The 25,027-nt window shown below is 38.9% G+C and overlaps 1 protein-coding gene across 5 annotated transcripts in view; it reads right to left on the reverse strand.

The window, feature by feature from the left end:
• The window catches only part of st3gal4 (ST3 beta-galactoside alpha-2,3-sialyltransferase 4), a 45,602-nt gene that overhangs the window by 10,464 nt on the left and 10,111 nt on the right, over window positions 1-25,027 (reverse strand). For 2 of the 5 annotated variants that reach the window (XM_028465152.1, XM_028465153.1), the window contains exons 2-10: window positions 20,332-20,399; window positions 16,384-16,526; window positions 14,884-14,965; window positions 11,272-11,361; window positions 8,966-9,063; window positions 8,659-8,722; window positions 7,310-7,405; window positions 4,993-5,182; window positions 4,496-4,621 (exon numbers count right to left, since the gene is read on the reverse strand). In XM_028465152.1, the coding sequence (XP_028320953.1) occupies window positions 4,496-4,621; window positions 4,993-5,182; window positions 7,310-7,405; window positions 8,659-8,722; window positions 8,966-9,063; window positions 11,272-11,361; window positions 14,884-14,965; window positions 16,384-16,516 (879 nt within the window). In that variant the 5' untranslated portion in view covers window positions 16,517-16,526; window positions 20,332-20,399. Of the gene's footprint in view, window positions 1-4,495; window positions 4,622-4,992; window positions 5,183-7,309; window positions 7,406-8,658; window positions 8,723-8,965; window positions 9,064-11,271; window positions 11,362-14,883; window positions 14,966-15,575; window positions 15,653-16,383; window positions 16,527-20,331; window positions 20,400-25,027 lie in introns of all 5 variants that reach the window. The other 3 variants (XM_028465156.1, XM_028465154.1, XM_028465155.1) reach the window with 3 other exon arrangements.

Here is a 25,027-nt window from a genome sequence, read left to right on the forward strand (position 1 = left end):
CATATTTAGCTCTGTCAAACAGAGGATTTGGTTTCGATGTAAGTCTGTAAAACAGTTCTTAACGCTGTCTTGTGTCTTTTCTCGTTAAATCAGAAAGTGAATGAGCACCTCGCCATGGAACACAGCTGACATTCTGTGTGTACGTAGCCTCATGTGGTCGCCAGAACACGAACGAACAGCAGAGCTCTACTTTGGCCCGGCACATAGTTTGGACACATGCCCATGACTCCTTGGTGAGAGGGGATGAAGGTGGGGCTCGGGGAGGGGGGGTGGGGGGGGAGTAGAGGCTGCGCACACCAATGCAACCCGAACAAGGAAACGACAATATTGTGCACAGTTAGGTGCTATAGATGTGGTTCTGTGAGCAGGGGAGGAAGGACGGAGCAGGAAAAAGAAGAAGTGGTTTCATGTGTGAGAGTTTATGGTCTATAACTGCTAGTGTTAGTGTTGTGTAAAATAAGGAAGACCCAAGGATAAAATATCGAGATTTTAAAAAACTAATTTACAATTACTGATTATATGGTTCTGAAACTTTTTTCACAACCATTTTTCAAAACTTTTCCAAAACTCTTAAAAAAATATTTTACCAAATTTCCATCACTTAGTTTTGAACGGCTAAGATCTATTCAAGAGCGCAAAAATGAGTGGGCCTTTCCAGTGTACTAATATAGCATGGTTAGTAGCAAAATTGTGGCACAGGGAATGCAAGTTGTGTCCATCACTTATCCTTCATATAGCATCAGACAATGGCACAATAACCTTTGACACCCATTTTGCAATATTTTTTTAAATAACAATGCATCAGCTATTGAATGCAACATTAGACAACAACTAACTAAGTGCTACCATATTTAATTATAAGATTACAATTTCAATTTACAAAAATATTTATTAAAAGCGATGTACAACACAAGGTGTTAGAGTTAGGGTTTCCAAAACTTTTCCAAAACAGTTAAATTATTCCATGACTTTTCAAAACTGGAAAATCATTTTTTCAAATTCCATAACTTTTAGAAATTTCATGACCGTGGGGACCCTGTGATTAGTAAACAATCAGATTCATTAGGAGCCAAGCAGCCTATAAACTGCCGAGAACCTGTTGTTATCCTACATCTTCTTCTTCTTCCGAGGAGAATCATGTTTCCCAAACGCAAACAATCATCAAATTTTGCACAAAAATGCCAGATTGCCTCAGCTGCAAAAACAGGCCAACTGTCCTAAAAGTAGCATGACAGGAAGCCTATGAAGTTTAAAATCTTAAGAATTCACAATAAATCAACCATATGTCCTACAGATTTGGAATGTTCGCTAAACTGTAGCCCCAGTACAGAAGAAAAATTGTACATTTAAACGTATTGCAAATTTTTTCATCTTTTTTTATCCTCCTCCCACAATTTTTGCTCAATTGACACCAAACTTGTTACAGGACATTTTCAGCCTAACCATCCACACAGATTTTTGATTAATCAAAAATTGAGCCAACAGTGGATCAAAGTGTTTGACTGTAAACAGTGATGTAACACCCAAATAAATAATTATGCCAATCATTGCATTCATGGCTCTGACTGAGTACTAACCTCACTAAAATCAAGCCAATTCAATTGGATAAAAAATATTAATGCTTCAAAGAATAAATTAATTGAAAATTCTGTGAAAATTGTTATTAAGGACAGACATTCCAAAAATGTCAATTATGTACACATGAGTTGAGTCACGTATACATTATTAATAATTAATGTACAGGCCTATAACTGACTGGGCTGCAAAAAGATTAAGATGTGTTCTTGATTTGGAGTGACTCGCCTTGTGCGATGACCAAATCATACCAGTACTAATATTTCTGCAGCATAATGCACTGCAATTCCTACTTGGAGGAGTGAAGTTGTTTAGTAAACATTGGAAACTTTGAATCTGACAGATTAACAATGTCCTGTGGGGTTCCTCAGGGCTCTGTTCTTGGACCCATTCTGTTTAGCCTTTATATGCTTCCTTCAGGACAAATTTTACAGAACTGTAAGCTTGATTATCAGAGCTACGCCGATGACACACAACTATATCTATCACTGAACCCAGATGACTATGAACCAATTCAGGTGTTGTTGCACATTGAATTGCTTTGTGTATGAAATGTGCTACACAAATACATTTGCCTTCCTTTGCCTAAAATTGCCTGGCCCTGACTATTGCTGTTGTAAATTTAAATGGCAATCCTAAATCCTGCAATCAGTGAACGCATGAAGTCAAAGTCCTCCTAAAAATTAATTCCCCTTCCTCCCCTCTTTAATTTATTTTTTTCCTCACAAGCCATTTCGATACAGTCTGTGCAGATGGTGCACAGTTCCTGTGGGGAGAGCCCGCTGACTGCTGGGAAGATCACTGAATTCCCACTGCTTTCACTTCTCATGCATCATTTGTATTTCAAAAGTCTCTGTCACTTGTTGACCAAAGTACCCAGGAAATAGAGAGGAAGCAGCTAAAAGCAAAAGAAAATGTAGCCAGAGCTTTCATCAAGAACAATCCTCCCACTTGGCGCACAAGAAGCAATAACAGCACACTTTCCAAGATCTTTCCAAAATATGTAATTCTAAAAAATGTCTTGTGTGTTCTGTTGTTGCACAATCCTTGCTCTCCCACAAATTTGTTTCGGCTTGTGTTTCTTCTTTTGTTCTGTTTTAGTGAAGGTTTTTGTTATCTTCCCAATTTGTTTAACTTTTCCCTTCATTTCAGCCTCTCTGAGTCAAACAATCCCCATCTGCATTCAGCGATCTACTCCTCAGGAAGAAAACAACGGTGAAGGTCACTCTATTGGATGTATTCCCAAGAATTAATTAATCAGCCTTTCCAGGAGGGGATGCGGGGTCTGTCTGTTATACAAAATTGGTGCATCTACCTGAAATCCATATGATATTTTGGCTTTTCTTTAAAAGCCTTTTCTTCTACTGTGCAACCAAAGACACACTTATCATGTAATGAGATGCCAGAAGCTAATCTTCTGTGTGTTATAAAGTAATTGGAGCCACAATTCTCGCCCTGACTTTCAACATTTCACCTTCGGTATTTCAGAACAAAAATGTCTGTTCTAATAAACTGAGTATCATTTCAGCACAAGACGGATCATTCACCAAAATCAGTGAACCCTGCAGCCTTGTTAAGATTCACATTGAAGGTAACAAAAGGCAAAAAGTAGAGCCTGGATGGACTATGAGGCACACATCCACTCAGTCAAGACATTTAATATAAGAGAGCAACAGAAGAAACCCTTAGGGAGAACCTGCATACCTCAAAGCTCAGAATCTCTAAGTCAGCGTTGCACATGTCTCAGCAGGACCAGAGATGATTAAAATGATGCTCTTCACATCTTCACATTAAAGGGGCAGTATTATGAAAAAAATACTTTATAATGGTTTTGCTACAGTTATATACATTCCTTTAGCCTCATTCAGAGAGCCAAAGATAAAAAAGTTCTGTTATTCCACATTTTGTAAAAAGTCAGCTCCAAACGGACGTCACAATGCACAAACTCCTCCTCCTGACAATCCTGGCTCCTCCTACCCTATAAGAATGTGAGCTCCTCCCTTTCAAACTACCTCACAGCTAAAACAAACACTACGGTTTATAATATACATAAATACTTTATTGTCATATGTGTAAAGCGACGTACACAAAATGTGTTCTTTGCATTTAACCCTTCCCTGAGGAGCAGTGAGCGTAGCACCCAGAAAGCAGTTAGGGTTAATATAAGGGACTGATCATCATCCCACAGTGATGGATCAGGTGAGATTCAAACCAGTGAGCCTATGATTACAAGCCTGCTCCTTTAACCACTAGTCGATTCATCCATAAATAATATATTAACTTTTAGTATATAGATTATCCAGAATATTGGTTATCCAGTATATAGATAATCCGAAGTGCAGTGTGATCGCTCACAATCAGTTCCATTTTTCGTAGCCTTTATATCGCCTTGTATCGTCTTTGACATGATCTGACATGTTTGTGTCAAAATGCGACACAGCAGTTAGACAAAACAGTGGTTAAATGAACTATTCCTGTGGTCAGAATATGTGAGGGTGACAAGAAAGCGACGTAGCAGCTCTGGGGAGTGTTTCAAACAGTTGAAACTGCTGACTGACTCCGCTGCTGATGTGATAAACACACCGTGGAGCAGCGTTTGTCAGACTCAATCACAATAGCCATGTGTTTTACTGTAATGTGCCGTTATTGGCTGAAACCAATAACAAGAGCAAAAAAAATCACGATGTTGATAAGTTTGCATCTACAGACTCATGTATATGAACGAAGGCCCCAAAACAGCCTGTTTTTAGAAGCGTAATTAAAATTACTTTTGAGAGGGTTAAAACTCTGGAAAACAGGCGACTTTGGGAAAATAAATCTCAAATATTATGTTGTTGGGGTTCTTAGATCAAATGGAGATGGGTGAAAAAAAGCATAATACTGGAGCTATAATGATTTGTCTGTGGAAGGAATCCCTCACCTCTTGGTTCAGGGGGATCTTCAGCAGCCTGGCAGTTTTGTGCAAAAAGTGTGGGTCCAGCACTCTTATTTTGCTAGCATCTCCTGAAAAGACTTGGGGTGGAGGCTTCCAAAAGCCCTTCCTGACCTGAAAAACATAAATAAAACCAATGATAACAAACAGGATGTCACGATATCACTAAGAACAAAAGGGCAAAGAGTGTAATGGCTAATTTTAGTTGTACAATGAGTTTATTTACGCAAAGATGCACTCATGACTCCTTCATGACTGGTGGCGAGCCAATCAATGTGCAAATAAACGCCGACTGATCCTGCGACTATTAGTAGTTAGAGGACGGAAACTGTGTTAAACTCTGAGCTGCTCTGAACCTTAGCTAATTGTTTTTTTTTTTTTTTCGCATATGGAAAAAGACACAGTGAGCTTGTAGGAAAAAGGAAAGTAAGAGGTAAGAGAGTGTGTGTGTGTGTGTGTGTGTGTATATGTGCATTATTGTTTACCCTCTTCTCATTGTAAAGGATCTCTTTGAGCCACCGTAGATCTTGCTGTTTAAAAGGCACCAGGACCATAAGAGTGTCAGGCTCATTGTGTAGTTCCGGGTTAGGGGAGGCCGACTCAGGGTAGAACAGTCTCAAGGTGGTCTTGCTCCCAACATCCCGTTCATAGCCTTTCACTGGGGCATCGTTCAACCTGGGGCAACACAGCACTAACATCAGAAAACTCTCATTCCTAATCATACATTGAGTTGAGATAATTAATTACAATTATGGCGTAACCATAATTGGAATTTTGAATTTTCAAAATATGGTGCTGTCGTTATCGTATTTAAATTGTAATTGAGTTTAGATATTGTAATTGTAATTGCCATAAAAATTCTATTAACAATTGTCAATTGTAATTTAACGCAAAACTGGGGAACCATGTTACAGGCCTATGTACATTTCTACACATATGTAGTTGATAATTAATTATTAAAATGTGAATTTGATATTTCCCACATTTTCCCAATTTAAAAAAAATAAAGAAGGCACCTATACAAAAAATGCTAAAACCTATATATTCATTGATTAGAAAGCGTAACAAGGTAACCAATAGATAGGAAAGAAATTAGATGATAGATAATTGTTTTTAGTGTGTTTTACAGCTGATTTAGGACCCGTTATCATAATGGATGCTAACAGAAAGCTAACACAAGAGGAAGGTTAACTTTATTAGGTTATTTAGTTCAGACTCAGTAATTGTGATTCATTGTAATTGAACTTTGGTAATTGAGAATGTAACTGTAATTGACTTTCTAAGGTTGACAAAATAATTGTAATTTAATTGTAATTGGAAAAAATGCTGGTCAGTGTAATCGTAATTGAACATACCTGCAGGCAATTGAAAACCTAATTGTCACTGAAAAATGTAACTGACCCCAACCCTGACTGATGTTATCATCACCACTTACAATAACACTAACGACAATATTGCACTGGCAGCAATAAACAAGCCTATAAAGTGACTCCATAACTCCATCTTAAGGCATTCATTAACCTAGCAGGACACACACTGAGAACTTGAATCATGAGTTTTCCCTTTAGAAGCTTACGTTCCAGCAGGTCTTTTAAATAAAGTCTGTTCCTAGGGTAGAGCCAAGCTGGGGATGTCAAACCCTTGGGCGTGCTTTGAACTGTGAACGTTAATAACCTTAATCCACTTGGCCAAAAAAAAACCCAAAGCTTCCCGAACAAGAGACGTAAAGGAGAGAAGTGGATTGTGGCTTAAAGCTGCAGTATGTAGGACCCTCTCTCCGCTCTATTTTGAAACAGAAACTTGACCTCCCTTATCGGTGTTTTAGTAAACGCTCTTAGCTACTTTTTTTTCTCAATAGAGACTAGTGACAAATGTAGGGACTTTATCTTGTGTTAGTGGAGAGTTTTCTGGTGTTTTAGAAACTCTGACATGAATGTTACAGTTACTGCACTGAACAGCGGTTGCTGCCGTCAGCGGGTCCCCGCTAGAGAGCTCACACAGTCAACTGTGATCTCAGCTGCCTGCCGCTCAGAACAGAGTGACAACTATCACTCCGCATCCAGACTGTAAAATTACTTGCATCTGTTCTCTCCACTTTAAATAAGCTTCTCTTAGGGTTAACACGCGTGTAGTACATCTGTTCTCACTCTCCCTCTGACACTAGTGTGTGGGGCAGACCCTGCGCAGTCACGGGGATCTGCGAGGATGCAAAGCGGTACGTTCCTCTCGAGTATTTTGTGCCTTTATTCTGTTGCTTCTCCACCTCGGTCTACCTTTTTCCGCCTGATATTGTCACTATTGTGCTGCACTGGAGACTTCTGCTAGAACGTCTGTCATTACACTTTTACTATTGATGGTACGTGAACGTGCCTGACTTCAGTCGAGCAGTCAATAGTGACGCCCAAAACAGCACATGGAGCACACGTGTTTGTAGAAAGATCTGTGATTGGCTGACATCTAGCGTCACGCTCCTAGATTTATAAATTTAATTTACATGGCCAGGAGTAGGAGAAGAGATTCACTGTCCATTCAGAACACTTTGGATTACAATATGCTCAAACATGATTATGGATTTTTGACCAAATGATGCCACAAAAACTTACATACTGCCGCTTTAGGCATATTGAAGCTGATTGAGGGAGTCTAAGAAAGACTCAAAATGCAAAAGTTCCTTTCAATTGTTCTTGTTTCGTTCTTGTTTTGATATTTCTGTGCACAAAGTAATCTTTTTCAGGATAGTAGTGTAATCTGAAAAAACAGCAACGACAATTATGAATGTTCGGTAACACTTGAGTCTCTCACCTGATGACCATGTTGTACTTGTTGATGATGTTTCCCAAGGAACTGTTTCTGATGGCAAAACCGTTGCCAATCACGACGCAGGTTCTGCATTCGAGGCTGTTGTGGGAACAGAACATAAGCACGTGGTTAGAAGGTTGTGTTCATCCAACCATTCCTACAAATTTAGAGATGTGAAGTAACGTTACTCTTCAAAGACACATTTCGTCATTGCACGGCATCACGACAGAGATTACATTTTCCTTTTTTAGAACAAATATATTCAAATTAAGACTATGCTCTTAGAAATTCAATTTATTTAATGCAGGGGGCACCATGGAGCCCTAGTCACTAAAGAGCTCCATCTAAACTCTGATTTACTTTCCACGATTCAAAGTCACAAATATAAATACATGTGACAGGTGTAGCTAGTACTTAATGGAGTTAAGGTGATAAAGTTTTAGTATTAAATTATCATCTGAAAGTGAAAATAAACATTTAAAACAGAGTGTTGCAGATTAGGTGTATAGGTTGTGGTATGTTACTGTTTATATAATATAAAATATGACATAATTGTAACATTTTAGAAATTTTTGTATTAGACGATTAGTTAAAAGTTGTTTGTTCGTAGCTAATAAAATAGGAAGATGATAATTTTCTATGAAATGTAATGAAAATGAAACAATTGCAAAAATTAGGAGGTGTTACATGTTGAAACTTAAACATTTCCTCTTTTTAAGTTACTGCTAGCCTTCTTTATATCTTACCCTCTAATTAAAGTGAAACTGTGAACATTTAGTGTTTAATAAGTGCTTTTCAACCTGCAAGGATTTGGGACTATTCAATACCTATGAAGTAGTTTATAATTTCAGAAAGGTTGGTGACCCCTGATTTAATGCAATATTGTCTTTGGAGTAATTTATATCGAAATTTAGCCTTTAATTACACATAATATCTCTTAATATGTGGGCAACTTCCTTTTGGAGATTTCTGCCAATCAGCGTTCACATGTTCTGTTCTTGTCACGTTGGGATAATTCTGTTTTGGCACTTAGTTACATTTCATACTGCTCTTTGGACATTATGACACCATTTTGATGCCACAATCAGCCTACTATGTATAACCGCTGCTGAACAAGCAAGACATCTAAAACAGGTATTTTTATGCCACCATCAGATGCCTTTAAACTCATGAAACCAGTGTGACTTGCATAAAAGTTCCACAAGTGTGCGCTTAAAATGCTTTTTATTGCATAATGGAGCTTCCAAATCGTAAAACAGTAAGAGCAGACTTTGTAATTCAGGTTGAGTATCCCTTTAAAGACACAGGAACAGAAATGCAGAAATAAAAATGTCATATTTGGTAACACTTACTTTTGAATGTGAACTGGCAGTTCATAATTAGCTGTTATAGCAAGAACTTTCTGCAGCAGCACCTCTGGGATGGAAAGTTAAAGAGAACCATCAGTTGAATCAGCGACACAGTTTACAATGGTAGGAACACAGGTGTTCTGCTTTTCTGATCATCAAAAGTGTGATAACCTTTTTGTCTCCTGTGCATTTGGAATAAAGAAGGATTCTAGTGCTGTAACAATTGAAATACCTTCATCTTGACAAAACTCAATTTCTTTATGATCATTTGTTACTGATTATATCTGAGACATGTATCAATTAAACATACCACTGCCGTTCGTGCCGTATGGTAACGGCAAGCCCGAGAGATGTTCCCGCCAAAAGAAATCACTCAGTTGGAGAAACAGCTGCGTCTGTCTGTTGAAACTGCATGAAAAATGATTGAGCAGGCATTAATATATAGTATAATCAATGATACAGGTACACACTGTCACTGTGTTAATCAGCCGGGGGTGAGTCACACCTTTTATGAAAATGTTTAGGGCCGTCACGTCACCCAAATTTGTTGCCAAGAAGACTGAATGATTAAAATCAAAACAAAACTAGAATATTTGCATTTCCTGAAGAAAATGCAAGTGAAGATGCAGGTTCTGGCCCACGTCGCACTGCATTAGCTTAGCATTAGCAAGCATTAACCTAGCATTCGCATTAGCTCAGCATTCACATTAACCTAGCGTTAAGTTGAAAAAGTAAAAAAAAAGTTGAAAAAAGTTTAAATACGCTGAAGAAATTGAAATTGGTTGAAAAAAGTTGAAAAAGTTGAAATAGTTGAAAAAAGTTGAAATGGGTTAATGGAAGTAACTGAACACATTAAAGGTTGAATGGTCAAAATCGGTTGAAGAATGGCTGGGGATGAAGGGATTCAAAGTTGAAAAAGCTGACATTTCCAATAGATATGATTAGAAAAAAAAATGCAATATGTCAAAAAGTTTAAAAGTTACAAAAATCGCAAAAGCGATACCATAAATCTCGGGAACTTTCTGAATTTTTTGATAGCTTATTTGTCGAAATGGGAAAAATCGGTGTAGGAGGAGTTAGCGCAGACAAAAGAAAAAACGGGTAACAACTTATAGAAAAATGAAAGAATCAAACAAAAAGGTTTGTTTTTTTTTGGGGCAACACGGTACAGCAATAAAATGTGCAAAGCATTACAGAAATCTCAAATTTAAAATAATATGTTTTTGATTTTGTTTTACTTTTAAAGTATCAGAAGCACTTGTGGCGTTAAACTTATGGCTCATAAAAACTAACAACAGTGTTACCGTGTTGTAAAGGAAATCCGGACACTGAAATTATTATCTCTTAACTTTATAAATAATGGGGTTTTCTTTAGCAAAGTCCTTTCAATTTTACAGCAGGCCACATGTTCAACTGGCAACACATTTGACTGCTTTTTCAAATGCAAAACTATTTTCTATTTGTCTAAAACAACTGAAAACGTCTAAACTGACAATAACATCTGCACCACAAAACTGCCCTGTTCATTCCTGCCCATTAGAAAACACCTTTAAATGTGGGACCGATGCCCTGACTGAACTAAAGGCTCTGGTATTCATTGTGCAGGTAACCCAGACTCAATCTAAAAACAGCCATGACATTACGTCATTCAATAGCAATGCCCCTCATTAAAAAGCTGTGCTGGCACACCTCTGCAGGAGAGAGAGAAAACAAAAACATTAACAAGCCTGTGGAGTAGGACCAACGTGGCAGGTTGGAATATGTGAAACAGTTGCTTTACTGTGTTGGCTGCCTCCAGATTCCAGCTGTTTATGACCTGCTGTCTTTGACAGTGAGTCTCTGAGACATTTATTACTCTCATGTGCCAACAAGCTCTCTGCAGGACATTAGGACATGTCTCCAGGGAAGGGTTTCATTAGAGAAATGTCACTATTACAAGCTGGGACGCTCCTCTGATTCTATAATGATTGATGTGCAAGTCCAAGTACAACCAAGTGAAAAAGTAATACAAACCATGCACTTCCTTTAACAAGGGTGAGCACGACGATCAGGAATCATGTGTTAAATTGGTTAATCTAAAGGGTTCAAATCTCCCTATTGAGACCATATCACCATTTTGCAAGAAGAACAAAGGTAGAAAAATGGCTCACACAATATAAGCTGAATAATCTGATAACAGAGCACGAGAACAGGAGATATGGATCAGAATCAGAATCAGAAGATTCTGATATGGATCAATGACTAACTCACAAAGAATAAAAATATTGTTCCTTTGTAAATCATTTAACCACACTGATCCAGTGTTTGTTTTTTAATATCAAACACTCACTATTTCATCAGCACCTTCCAAACAAAATGAAAGCACTATATGGAAACTCTGATTTTACCATTTATGTTCTGTTGATTCTCACTAGAATATGTTTCCATCTTGAATGGCAAAAAAAGAAAGAAAAGTGATTGAGTTTCAAGCAACCCAGCTGGCACCTTCATTTGAAAAGCAAACGCTGGCACGCGCACTTTCTTTAACAAGCCTTTACCACCCCCACTACCCCCCCACCCGGCACCCCATCCCACCCCACCCCTGCTCAGTAAAAACACAGACATGCCATTACTTACTCAAAGTTAAGGCTCTCCCACCTCTTCTGGGTAAGCCAGGAATCACACGGTGACTTGCTACTGTTCGGAGACTTGCTTATGCCGCCATAACTCAAAGAGAAACATTAATCACAAAATACATTAAAACACATCTTCACATCATAATATGTGGGAAATACCAGTATAAGGGTCGTGGGTTTGGTTGTACGTTCTACACGAGATGGACACACTTGTATTATGACATAAGGCCAATTCGCGCTGCATTGTGGGATTGGGACGAAGGTCACTACAACCACCTGGCTTTCAATAACGACCGATACTGGAGAAATACATTGTATTAAGGATTTCAAACGCTGTGACGGAGCAGCGCCGTCACTAACCGAGCAGCAGCGCACGCACACACACACACAAACACGTCACACACATTCTCTTTCTTCATGCATTTAACTAATCTCCTTCTTCTCCAACTGTTGCTAGAGTCAGCCAGGGGTGCACACTTGACTGTTCTAGGCTTCACCTGCGGCACGAACATTCACACATTCTCACACACACACACACGGAAACTCTTACCGGTGACATGACGTCTCTGAGCAGCTGACGGACAAAACGGGGCGGAGTTAACTAAGGGATTATGTAAGGCAGTAGCGCAGGGTGGGAGATCATGTGATCAGGGGTTATTTTGTCTTAATTGTTTTTACATTTATATGGGGATTAATTTAGGATGTGATTTGAAAAATGCATTTGTTTATTAGAAAATCAGTTATCATTTGAAAAGGATGTGAATATTGTTTTTGTTTGTATTCCTTAATAATTGTTTTTGGTTTAATTTAAACCACACCCATGGGAGGGGCTAACCTGTTAAAAGCAGTGTAGGAAGCTGCATAGAGGGCAGTCTTTCTCTGGAGGTGCATGTGGGAGCAATGTACCTGGACATTTCTGAAAGCCTCTCAGCTGGAAGTAGAGCTGGGACCAGGTTGTGTTTTTTTTTTTTCTCTTGATGTAAATATTTGTGTTCCACTGTAAATATTGAGCACCGGCACCATTTTTGGAAAAATAAATGAAAGTCGACTTGCCATATGGATGGTCGTGGTTCTTCTTTTTGAACAAAAATCGAACCCCGCCACAAACGCTGAAAAGTGCAACAGTTAAAATTATTTTGTAAAGAACGAGGGTTGACAGTTACTGGCAAGTGAAAGGATAAAATTGTAGCACTTTCTTATGCAGCCTCTGTCCAAAAGTAGCTGATTTTTCCCTTCAAAGCAAGAGCAGATGTTGGCTGCTTAACATGAAACCAACAACCCGCTGGTTTTAAACAGCCCGAAACTGTCCAATCCCCTTTAGGATCTTTTAGGATCTTCTTAAAGGATGAGTGAGGGAAAGTGACAGAGCTTACAGTAAATGTTTATTAACACTGAAGAGTATTTAGATTAAAAGAATGCGTGGACACGGAAACCGAACCTTGTGTTAGTTTGATATTGAACAATCAGACATCCAGCTGATAATATTCAATAGCTTTCATATTTTTGACCAAAATGGTTCAAATATTTTTTTGAATTGTCTGCCAAACCTAATACCAAAGAGATTTGAAAATATTCAAACCACTTTGGTCTAAAACGAAGCATTGTAGCTGAATATCTGTCAAATGCTGCCTTTCAAACTAACTATCCATCTGTAGCACAACTGCTGCTAGGTAAGGGTTGGATACACGACACAGACTGGTTGGACGTTTTCTGGCTCTTTTTTGCCCAGTATTTAAAGATTGTTCAGTTACTTCGAGTCCCGGCTGGCTCACAAGCTCTTCTGCAGCCGCTTACCCTGAATCACCTCCCCCCGATGCTCTCTGCCTGCTAACATGCATCACACTATCACAGATTTAATTACCATTTTTGTCCACATTTGATGTTTTTCAGGATCTGAGGAAATGCATACAAATACAGTAATTACAGCTGTGTACATCTCAGTTCTCCCATTTCCACTTCCTGACTGCATAAGTACTGTTTATGCAGTCCTTTAATGCCACAATGTGCACCGGGCATTTAAGGCATTTTAAGGACTAAATGCAGCTTCATTCACAATGTAAACACAGCACTGCTGGTTGAAGTGAGGTTTCAACATCACCATTTTTGCAGAGGAGAAGATAAAATGTAGGATTGTAGCAGCTTTTGTGATCTGTGTTTTGTTGCACTCATTATTGGTTTGTTATTAGTGGTATTGTTTTCCTGTCCATTGTGTTTTCCTTACAGGTGTTACCCTGCTCAATACCCTTAAAATTGATGCAGTCGCTGTTTCTTGAGTGGTTCATGACAGTATGCGCGGATAGTCTGAACTCTAGAGCCGATCAAACAGGCAAATTCTAGAACAATTGTTTCTGTCGGTCTCAGAACATTTCCAATCCAAGCCGAGAGCAATTAGGAGCATTGTGAACACAACCGCCCTTGCAGCGGATCAAACACAGGAAGTATCAGTTATATAATGTAGAGAGTGCAGCATTGTGGGTGGTCAGAAAGAACCGGCGATGGCACAAATCAGGGCTTTAATACCACCAAAAGCCCGACAACTTGTTGCTGCTCATTTGTTGAATGTTGTGAAAGAACAAACCGTGACGGCAGAAGTTTCTGAGCACTCGCTTTAACCCATAGATCAGAGTCTCTTCTTTGGGTTTCTGTTTTTCTGCCAAGAGAGGTCTCTACTCCAGTCACGGCGTCCTGAAGCGGTTAGCTTATGTAACTACACCAGAGGCGATTCGGAGTAGGCTTTACACCATTCTGATCGCTATATTGGATCGGTCGATATTTAGCATTTTATGCAATTATTATGTTCGGTTGAACTGTCTCAATTCGCCAATCCGATCAATGATGTCATTTTCGTGATGAAACTTTTTGTAGATGCTCCATTTGCATTGTTTTATCTGTCTCATTTACTCCGAAGAAAATGACATGTTTGCTCTACGTGACACGGCTCTGTCGGTCGGAGCGGAGCGCTGGGCCCAGTTTGCTTCCTGAGTCCACTGGCTATGAAAGCGGAGTCAGCATCTGATGTTTGTGTCTCTGTGTGTGTGTGCAGTGCAGCCGCGGGGTGAAGGGAGAGTCTGATTTAAAGAGCTGACAGAGGAGGGAGAAGCTCCCTTTTTACTTTCTCTTTAATACTGGACATTTCTGTCCGTTTCAGCGGGTTGGTGGACATAGGTGCATGCCCCCGCGATGCACCTGGAAAGAAGGAAATCGCCTATTCCTACACTTCCTCACAGTCACGAGGATGCATCTAAAGGTACCACAACATGGTACCGTTTGATTTTACATAAATCGGTATTAGGTAGTAAAAAAAGTACAAAATTCGGTACCCGATTACTCCGTATGATCACATCAGTGTTTGTTTTTTCTAAAGTCAGTAATCGGTGATCGGCGAAAAAGTCCTGATCGTGTAAAGCCTTGTTCGGAGCGGATCAAAAGTTGCGCTCTGAACGCAAACCGGGCCAAACCAAGGTGATAAAATTATCAGCTGTCCTCTGCCCATTCGGACTGACTTCAAGACTAAACCGATGTGAAAGCACCCTAAATTCTAATCTACCTTTGTTTATTCTCAGGCTTGCTGTTATGTATTTATTACTTTTTGTTAGTGTGTGTGAGTGGTTACCTTTGAAGTATGGTGTAGGAACCGTAGTACGCCACGACGGTGATGAAGAGGAGGAGTCCAGGAAGAAGCCTAGGGAACCATGCTAGGATTAAAAGTAGACTACAATTACACAAACTGACTTTCTCCATGACTGAATAGAAAAGCAGAAAAAAAAGAAAAGAAAAACTCTCAATTCTAAATCCCACGAATACTTCGTTGAACCAGTCAGTGTTATAGAAATAGTGAAAATCCGTCAAGGTACATTTGATTACACATTTCAAGTACACACATATTACACACAACTTTTATCTGCATTTTCAATTACAATCATGTTTAGATGAGAACAATTATGAATAAAATAAAATACAAACGCTTGGCCGAATACCGTATAATACCGAATATCGAATGCGGTTGTTAAGCTTGGATAGATCCACAACAACTAACAATGTAAACATAGGGCCCCATTAAATCAGTTTTATTTTTTTCCCAAATTCCGGGTTTTATACTTTAATTTTTTTTTTTTTTTTTAAATATTTATAATTTTTTAAAGAAAATATTAGTTTTTAACTCCTGTGAGGAAACAAAATAAATACTAATAAATAAATATAAAAACATAATTAAACAAAAATATACGTCAAAAAAAAAAAAGATACAATTAAAAGGTCAATATTATATATACAGTACATTATATAAGGTGGTGACAGAGGACAGACCCATTTCAATTCCAGTGTGGAGTGTGTCTGCTCTGATCAGCGAGGCTCAGGAGGCGGAGAAGCGGCTGCTTGTGTGTCTGGAGCAGAGTGATATGTACTTTAATGTCTCGCTTTTACTCTAGAACATAAAAGCACCTATTTGGGATATGTGATACATAATGTGCCTGAGTAAAAAAAAGTAAAATCATAGACTGATAAAGTGTATGAATAATATTTTTTTTAAATTACACATACATTCTTTTAAAAAATAATTTATAACACATACATTTTTGAGCCAGGGACCTCCTGACAACACTCACAGTGAATATATTTTGATAAGCGCTGAGATGACTACTGTTGTATACTGTACTTGTAGACAGTGTTAATTTTGACAGAAAATTTTGATTTAGTTTTAGTCACAGTCTTTTGACTAAAATGTAAGTGTTAGTTTTAAGTCAACTAAATGACATTAAGATTTTAGTCGACTAAATCTTTTACAGATATAGTCGACAAAAATATACAGCATGGGAGTTTCAGCATTTTTTAAAGATTCATTTATCGTTGATCAACCTGATGTGGGATGGTATTAATGTTTGTAAATCCACACAGACAGATTTAGTTTAGATTTTATTGAGTTGACAAAAAAATGAATTTATTTTGTATAGTTTTCTTTCACATGTATAATTTTAATTAGTCATAGTCTACTTATTGCCACTTCCACAAATGTCATCCACAAAATTAACACTGATAAAATGACCCCGCAGTTGAATCTAATCTGACATTCGCAAACGGATACACACTCTCTTTGAAATGTTTTGATAAATCTTACTTTTTGTTGTCTTCTGGGACATCTTCACATACTCCCAACGAATCTCATGTCCATGCTGTGCATCAGCCATCCTGGTAAGAGGTAGAACATTGGTAGAAACTATGTTTGCAAGCTGAAAGTGGCATCTAGTCATTCTTGGTAAACTATAAGAAAGAGAAAACAGGATGTGGTATGTGGGGCAGTATCACCTGTCCTATGCAATTAGAACTGAAAACAAGGTTTAAGTTAAGAGTGATTATGAAGGCAGAATGACAGCCAGAGAAGTAAAGGGCAGGGGCGATGGGTTTTAAGAGGATCATGTAGGACTGATAGATGGACGGGCTAGTCCCTGAACTCTAGGAGGGCTCAGATTAAAGCTTAGCTAGGCTTAAAGGGCAGTTAATGCTCTACACATCTGACTATTTATTGCACAATACTCAACTTATTCTCAATCTCTTCCAAATCATAAATCCCCTGGAAAATGAATTTCACTGAATATTTCAGGCACTGCTATAAAACCAACACATGGCAACAAATAGATAGTCGACTAAAGGCGTGCGCAGCTGAATGCCTATTTTTGGCTACATGTGCACTCACATGCACTGGCAACATTGCAGTAACTGTAACCTAACACTGCTGCAAATCTTATCTCTTAGTAATTCAACGGCAAACTCTTAGACAGAGAGGAGGTGGAAACCACATGATCAAATAACTGCCCCCGAGACACCCTCCAGATATCCCTCGGCAATATTGTGACACAAGTAACTCCCTGCGAAACCACTTTGTGATTTTCCATCATAAAAACATGATGTGACACATCAGCCTCCAGACACAGAAAAGCTCTGTTATTGATTGGCTGTGTTTCATCTTGCACATCAGGTTGGCCTGTGCTGTCTCATCTATGTTTTAACATCTGTTATGTTCCTCTAATCAGTATGCAATTTGTTGTCTTTTTTAACAAGGGGGATGCATCTTAAGTTGTAATCAACCACCACCCTCTAATGGTAAGTTGTGCTGTCTCCAGCTGTGTTTCCATTACCCTTGGATATGCGCATAATCTAAATAAAAACTGGTAATGGAAACACTTGAATTAAAAAAAAAAAACACTCATATATCGCAAAAAAAATTTTACGCTTTCATGAGGAGGAATTTCAGATGTTTCGATATTGCAATGTGTCGCAAATGCGCCATGGAAACACTTTTTCTGCAAATACACGCCACAGACATGACATACCTGGTCACATGACCACTTCTCTCCGAGGTAACATGGCGCGGTATGTGTAGACAGAAGAGGAGACCGGGACATTTCTTAGCATTATACTTAAAAGTAATCACTGCCACACTAGATGTGAAACGACAAAGGAATACAGTGTTATAAGGAGGTTTGGAGCCTCCATCTTCTTGCAGTGAAGTCTCACGGGATGAGATTTCACGTTAGTAACGATGCTCTTACACAAAAAAACCTTCAATGGAAACACGTTCAAAGCGCAATTATACTCTGTCGACATTTAGAAATATCGTTTTTATAATGCAAAATTCTGTAATGGAAACCCAGCTACTGATGGACCTCATAAAAAACACTGCCTGTTTTTGTTATTTTCCTTTGTAGAAATGGTTATTACTGGAACATTGAGTGTGTGGATTTTCTATGTAACATCCACTGAACATCAACGCGATCAGCAGACGCCTCTGACGAAGACTGGCAGTTGACAGTCGAAACATGTCAGGAGATCAAAGTAAATTTCCTAAGTAACAGTTGTCTGAATAAATGAAACCTTAACATACAGCTATGGACCTATTTGTTTGTATTGTGGGCTCAGTGGGTGGGCTGGGTAGGTTTTGGCGGGGGCTTTCCAGATAGGGCAGTACCATTACAGTAAGCGCCACCCGCAGCACCAAGGTGGTGATCCACAGACCACAGCCCCTCACTGCACCTGCAGGTACGCAGTGCCCCAACGGCATACTCAGCATACCGGTATGGCGGGCTGTCAGGGACCCCATGGGGGCCTGATTTTGAAGATTGCTGGACTCATCGTGCTGGCAACACGGGTGGAGAGTGATCTGGGTGCTCCCGGGTGCAGGTGGGGAGACTTGCAGCGTCCCCCTGATGATGTGGTTATCATCCTGGGGAGAGAAGCTGTCGGTGCTGCCTCTGGATCGGTTCTGTCTGGTCGAGGGTCCGGCTCTTTGCCTGGCTACTGGCGGGTGAGGGTCTCTGCCCTTTGCTGGGTTCTGAGGTGGGGGACTCCCTGGGCCTCCCCCCAGGGTTTGAATGTTGGGGCATGGTTGGATGTGGGTGTATGGTCGCTAGCGGTCTCGGGATGGGGAATTGGGCCAGAGATTCCAGGCCGAGAAGTGGCAACCACCTCCACATACACACCTGAGGAAGCCCAAGAGAGCCGAGGACCCACTGGCATGCCTTAGGCTGTGGGATAAGCTTGTACTGTGCTTAACCTTAGATACATTGATCCCAAATATCAGTTCTATGTGTATGCTCACTGGGAACATCTGCTGGTCAAAATGTACGGTGGAATTTAGGACATTTAGAGAAAGTAACTTTAGTTATGATCCTGTAGTTTCTGAGCAGACTTTGTCTCTGATGTCCTCATAGGCCTAGAGAGTTACTGTGTGCGTTCTCCAGTGATACCTCACGCTGAGCATTACCGCAGGCTTTATGCTGTGTTCCAGGCACCTTGGCATCTGCAGAGAAATGCTTTTCCAAACTTAAACTGATGAAGACTTAGAAATTCCATCCACGGTGGACTTTCTATAAGAAGCAAACACCAAAGAGCTGGAAGAAACATTTGCTTCACTGATGTCATAAATGACTTGCTCCAAGAAAAGCAAGAAAACATGAACTGTAAGGAGAAGTTGTACAACAATTTAACAGGTGTAGTCAAGATTTGTAAATACTTTCAGGGAATTTTTTCATTGTTTGCACAAGTAAATTAGTATTTTTGTATACCTGTTTATTTTTCATTAAGCGTTACATTGAATTCTTGAACTGTCTTTTTTTAGTTTGCTTATCTGAAGTCTATGTTCATTTTTTAAAATCCTTATTTTGTGAAGTTGTACAAGCATGACAACAGTCACCTACGATAAGCTAAGAACCATGGGCGATAGGGCCTTCTCTGCTGCTGCTCCAAGACAGTGGAACGCCTTCCCTGACCACCTGAAGGTCCCAAAGACTACAGCTGCTTTTAAACTCATCTTTTTAAAAAAGCCTACTAATTTCTCTTTTGGATGTTTTTTAGATTTTTACAATTCCTTTATTCTTTGAAACGCTGTAGCACTTTTTTTGAATGTAAAGGGCTCTACAAATAAAATTATTATTATTATTATTATTATTATTATTATTATTATTATTATTATTATTATTATTATTATTATCAGTACATATAGTATATTCTTTTTCTTCTTAAAAAACAGCATTTACTACACTTTGACCTGGTGTGTCAGTCTCTGACATGTAATTGCAAAAAAGTGTTTCCATGGCGACACATTTCAATATCAAAACATCTGAAATACCTCCTCATCAAAGCATAAAAACTTTTTAGCGATATTTGAGTGTTTTTTTTAGATTCAGGTGTTTCCACTACCAGATTTTGTCGCGCTATTTAGATTTTGCACATTTACTAGGCTACTGGAAATGCAACTAATAGCTTCCCTGCTTTCTAACTGATTCCTCTATATTACCACAACACAATGACATAATGATAACATGGGGAACCTAAATAAAAGCTAAAGAGCAGACGGACACGCTCCCTTTGAATGGGAATCCAAGTTAGAAAAGATCTTTGTATTTTGGACTTTTTCTCGAGACAAAACAAACATCTGCTCTGTTTGATAGCTGAGTCAGTGGCAGATAAAAACATTATCATTGTGGGAAATCAATGTAAAAATCAACGACATGATAACAAAACAAAAATGAAAGGCACATTTTCAGAACAAAGCAGGTGAAGCACTTACCTTTTCCTTCCTTCATTTCAGTTGATGGTGTTCTCAGAGGATACAGAGCAGAGGAAAAGGGCTTCTCCCTGCGGTAACAACCATCAGACATATGAAAGTAATTGAGGAATATCCATGCAGTTGGCTTGTTGTGTCCTTTGTTGTTGTGCTTGGCTCTGCACTTAATAAGAGCACTAATAGATAATTGCAGCTCTGCACCAAAAGAAAATAACCCAGAACATGCACAATAGAAATGTTCTTTCCATTAATATATTTAAACTAATGTGCACTAAAATAAATTAGTTGCTTGTCATTCTTTAGATCAGACATCGGCCCCACAAGTAAATGTACAAAATGACGTGAAAAACACACAAAATGACTAAAAAATACACAAAATCTAGGCCAAAAACACAAAAGACAACTATAAAAATACAAAAAAGAAATAAAAAGTATACAAAATGACATCAAAAATGACTCCTAAGGGCTATTCCATAATGGAGGGTTAGCAAAAAACTCCGGGTCAACATACCCCGCGATAGGAAACTCTGGGTATCGGATTCCATTACCGCTGGTATGAAGTGGGTCAATCAACCCTGAGTATGTAAACCTTGGGTTACTTTCGTGCACGCGTGCGATAAAAAGCCATCATCAATGGATCAGAGATTACTCGAGCTGCCATGGCAACCACCCAGAAGAGAGTGATTTATTCACCTGATGGGTGAAATAAGCCGGCGTTTAAGGAATATGAGCATGTTCTAAAAGTGCGTTCACACTGAACGCACCTTTAGTGACTATAGTGGCTTAAATCACCCGCGATTAGTCGCGCTTTTTGGTCACTTCATCACTTTATCTCTTCAGTGATGTGACGAGCGGGGAATAACCGTTCTCTCTGGTCTTTGGAGAGAGCAGACGTGTTTTCGTTTGCTCCGATAACACGACCTTGGCTACAGCTGGCTACAGCTGAACAGCAGAACAGCCTGAAACATTGGGCCCAAGACTGAAGGAAAATGGTGAAAAAACCGCAGGGAGGCCCTTCAGAACCCAATTCGGGTTTGGAAGAGGTCAAGGAGATGATATGCGAGGGTCTACGAAACCTATCTGCCGAGATAAAGTCGTTGGAAAAGACGCTGGAAAACTCACTGTAAAGACTACAAAGCGAAGCAAAGGTACTGAAAGAAAAGAATGAAAGAAATGCTGAAGAGATAAAATTGTTGAACGCGAGAGTTGAACAGCTGGAACAAAAGGAAAGAGAGAAAGATGTCATCATCACAGGCCAAAAGATAAAACCCAGGAGCTATGCGAGTGACGAAGAAACAAAATCGATTGAACAACAGGTCTAAAATACAAAAAAACGCAAAAAACACAAACTGACTCCAAAACCACACACAATGAGAAAAAACAAAAATATACAAAAAAAACATAAAATGATTCCAAAAACACAAATTACAACAAAAATATACAAATTGACAGCCAAAATACACAAAACAACAAAAACAAATAACAGAAAGAAAATACAACACAAGAAACACTCCAAAAACACACAAGATAACAACAAAAATAGCAGAGAAACACGCAAAGCTACAACAAAAATACACAAAATGACTCCAAGAACATACAATTACAAAAATTACAAGAAAACATGCAAAACAATAAAAACACACAAACCCTTTGTATTAATGATGAGATTGGTAATTATTCTAAATGCCTGATAATGTGGCCCTCAGATCTGGCCCATTGTTTTATATTATATAAAAAAAAAGCTATATTACCTATAACATGAATACAATTATTCAGGCAACAATGAAAAAATGTTTCAGCACGGTTTGTTAGAAATTGTGATTCTGTCTGTTTTATGGACGGAATTCAGCAAAAAACGACCTCAATTTAAATGGAAATGAAGACAATTATTCGATGCAGTACTACAGGGAGACCAATAAACCTCAATTAAAGCAATTTCCTGTTTACAATCCATCAGTCAGCTCCATGTTCGAGAGCAACAATGCTGTTACAACAGCTGGAAATACTGTAGCTGCCGGGGCCGTGAAAAACAAGACCTCCTCAAAGATGCAACACAAATGCAGGATAGCAAAACCATTGATTCTATGTGATTGAGTGTGTGTGTGTGTGTGTGTGTGTGTGTGTGTGTGTGTGTGTGTGTGTGTGTGTGTGTGTGTGTGATGGCTGAACACTGCAGGTACGGTCAGTGTTTAAGATGTTTCATAGCCTGAAGAGCCCAGGAAATGGAGCCCAGTCTGAAGTGCCCTTCACCACAGACACTCTTAAATCATCATTTGTCCAAGTGTGGCTAAGGACAGAAATGTAGGAGGAGCACTTAAGATGCCTAGCCACATACTGTAGTGATTAGAGATGAGTCAGGCATTTACCACCGAACGGCACAGTAAACGTTCTCGTTGTTTCACAAAGCTGCTTCATGGGAATGCTGTCAGCAGCATTTTATTAGTTAAAGCTGTTTTCGCTTAAATTCCCAGAGAGGAAGAGGGCTGAGAAACTTTCGACCTGAGTTTAAAGTCGCTTTAGAAGATGCTATTAATAGGGCCTCTATTTTTTGTTTTAAATTTTGCCCAATTCTGTTTCAGGGTTTACCCATTTCTGCGTCATGATCAAGTAGCGCTGGGCAACATATCGAGATTCAAGATATATCTATATTTTAGCAATATAGAAAATTACAATATTGCCTATATCAAGACATAACTTTTATTTTTATTTTACTTGTTTTTATTTATACAATCGCACAGCACAAATAATGTCATACAAGTATTCAATATTATGTTTAAAGTACAGTCAAACAGTGTCCTTCTTTACAATTTTTCCATATTTCTGTGATATATATTTTATAGCTTATTTCGTATTAAAATACTCATTTTAAGAGTTGCTGCTTTCGTTGCTTCTCAGAACAGAATGAAAAGCTCAGTTAGATAGATTTCTAAATGCGTCCGAATCCAGACCTTCCACTAACCAAACCACACTACAGAACTCACTCACACGTGCTGTCCCTTAGAGGAGAAAATGCCAAAAGTGGCACATATTGTGCAGCTGTTTGATAAGAAATGTGTCTGTGTGGCATTTTTCATCAGCTGATTTAACCCAGAATTGTCTTTCTGGTAAAACTTTATTGAGTTAAAAATATCGAGTTTAATAACGTCTATCGCCAGTTTGAGAGAAAATACTGCGATATGAGTTTTGGTCCATATCGCCCAGCTCTATGAACAAGTCATTTCACCTATTTTGGTTTTGTTTCTGTTTCATTGCCTGTGTTTGAAAATATCATACTCCGCACTATACACTACAAACTCAATTAATAGTATGATGAAGTCTACTTCAAAGTTTCCCAAGATGCATTTCGAACCTTCAACGACAAAAACCTGTAGGACACCGAGGCTAAACATCTCCGTTATTCCTTTGAAAGTTCTGAAAACATTTTAATCGAGAAAGTGACCAAGTAGAAAATCAACATGTGGTCATTTGATCCATAAAATCCACGGAAACACGTTTCATGCCGAGATTTTGGGAGACCCTCCATTGGGCTACTGACAAAACTTCCAATGAACTTCAAAACAAGAGCCCTATTTACCAAAGCATTAAAAACTAAGGGATGACAAGATGAGATGCTTTTGTTTTGAAAAGAAGATGTTTGATTTTTAGCTTGAAGCCGGTCCCAGGGCCATTTTACGTTCATGGGGGTGGTTGAGTATGACAAGAGTGCCCACCATGCATACTTAAAAATTGTCCCCATATGCTGTAGTATAGATCCGGGTATTTCTCGCATACTCAATCTTTTCATTCTATCTAATATGAATGCACTACATACTCATTTTGACATCAGACTTAGTATGAGTAGTAGGCTTTACATCAATCTGACCGGCTATATCTGATCGGCCAATATTTAGCATTTTATAATATGCAATTAATGTGATAGGCTGTAATGTCTTAATTCGCCGATCCGATCAACGACATCACTGTCGTGATTACACTTTCCATAGATGCTCCCATTTGCATTGTTTTATCGTCTCATTGACACCGAAGAGTTGTTAGCTTTACGTGACACGGCTTTATAGTATTTAACTCACATTTGTGCACAAAAGTGAAAACCTATGCGCGAACGGCAAAAATGACGATCGGTTGGAGTGAAGCAGCTTAGCACCGGACTTCTTCCCCAGTCTATCGGCTCTGAAAGGGGTGGCAGCGTCTGCTGTTACTGTGTGTGTGCTAGTATGTGTGTGTGTGTTTTGTTTATTATGCATGTTAAAAGGGAGAGTCCTAGAGCGGAGCGATGCCTCCCGTTTACTTTTGCTTTCATACCAGACATTTCTGTCTAGGGGTAGACCGGTTTTGATTTTTTAGGGCCGATGCCGATACCGCTATTTTTTCCATCAGCCTTAGCCGATGACCGATACGGACTGCCGATTTTCTTGGGCCGATATTTGGAGCCGATACTACTTTTGCTCCCTCAATTTACATCATGAAATTTAACAAATGGTACGAGTAATTTTTTTTAACAAGGATTTTTTTTTTTTTTAAATTAACAAAGGTGAGGTAGAACGACAACAAGTAAAACATATACAAATATTAAAAACAGGTGATATAGAACAAGAACAAGTAAAAAATATTTCTCCTCTCTGTAAATAATGTGGAATGCAGCAGCCCGCATTGGCCAATGCCGATACACGTAAAAAACGCAAAAATCGGCCGATGTATC

This window comes from Gouania willdenowi, chromosome 13, assembly GCF_900634775.1.
Source record: "Gouania willdenowi chromosome 13, fGouWil2.1, whole genome shotgun sequence".
In the NCBI taxonomy this organism is placed as follows: Eukaryota; Metazoa; Chordata; class Actinopteri; order Blenniiformes; family Gobiesocidae; genus Gouania; species Gouania willdenowi.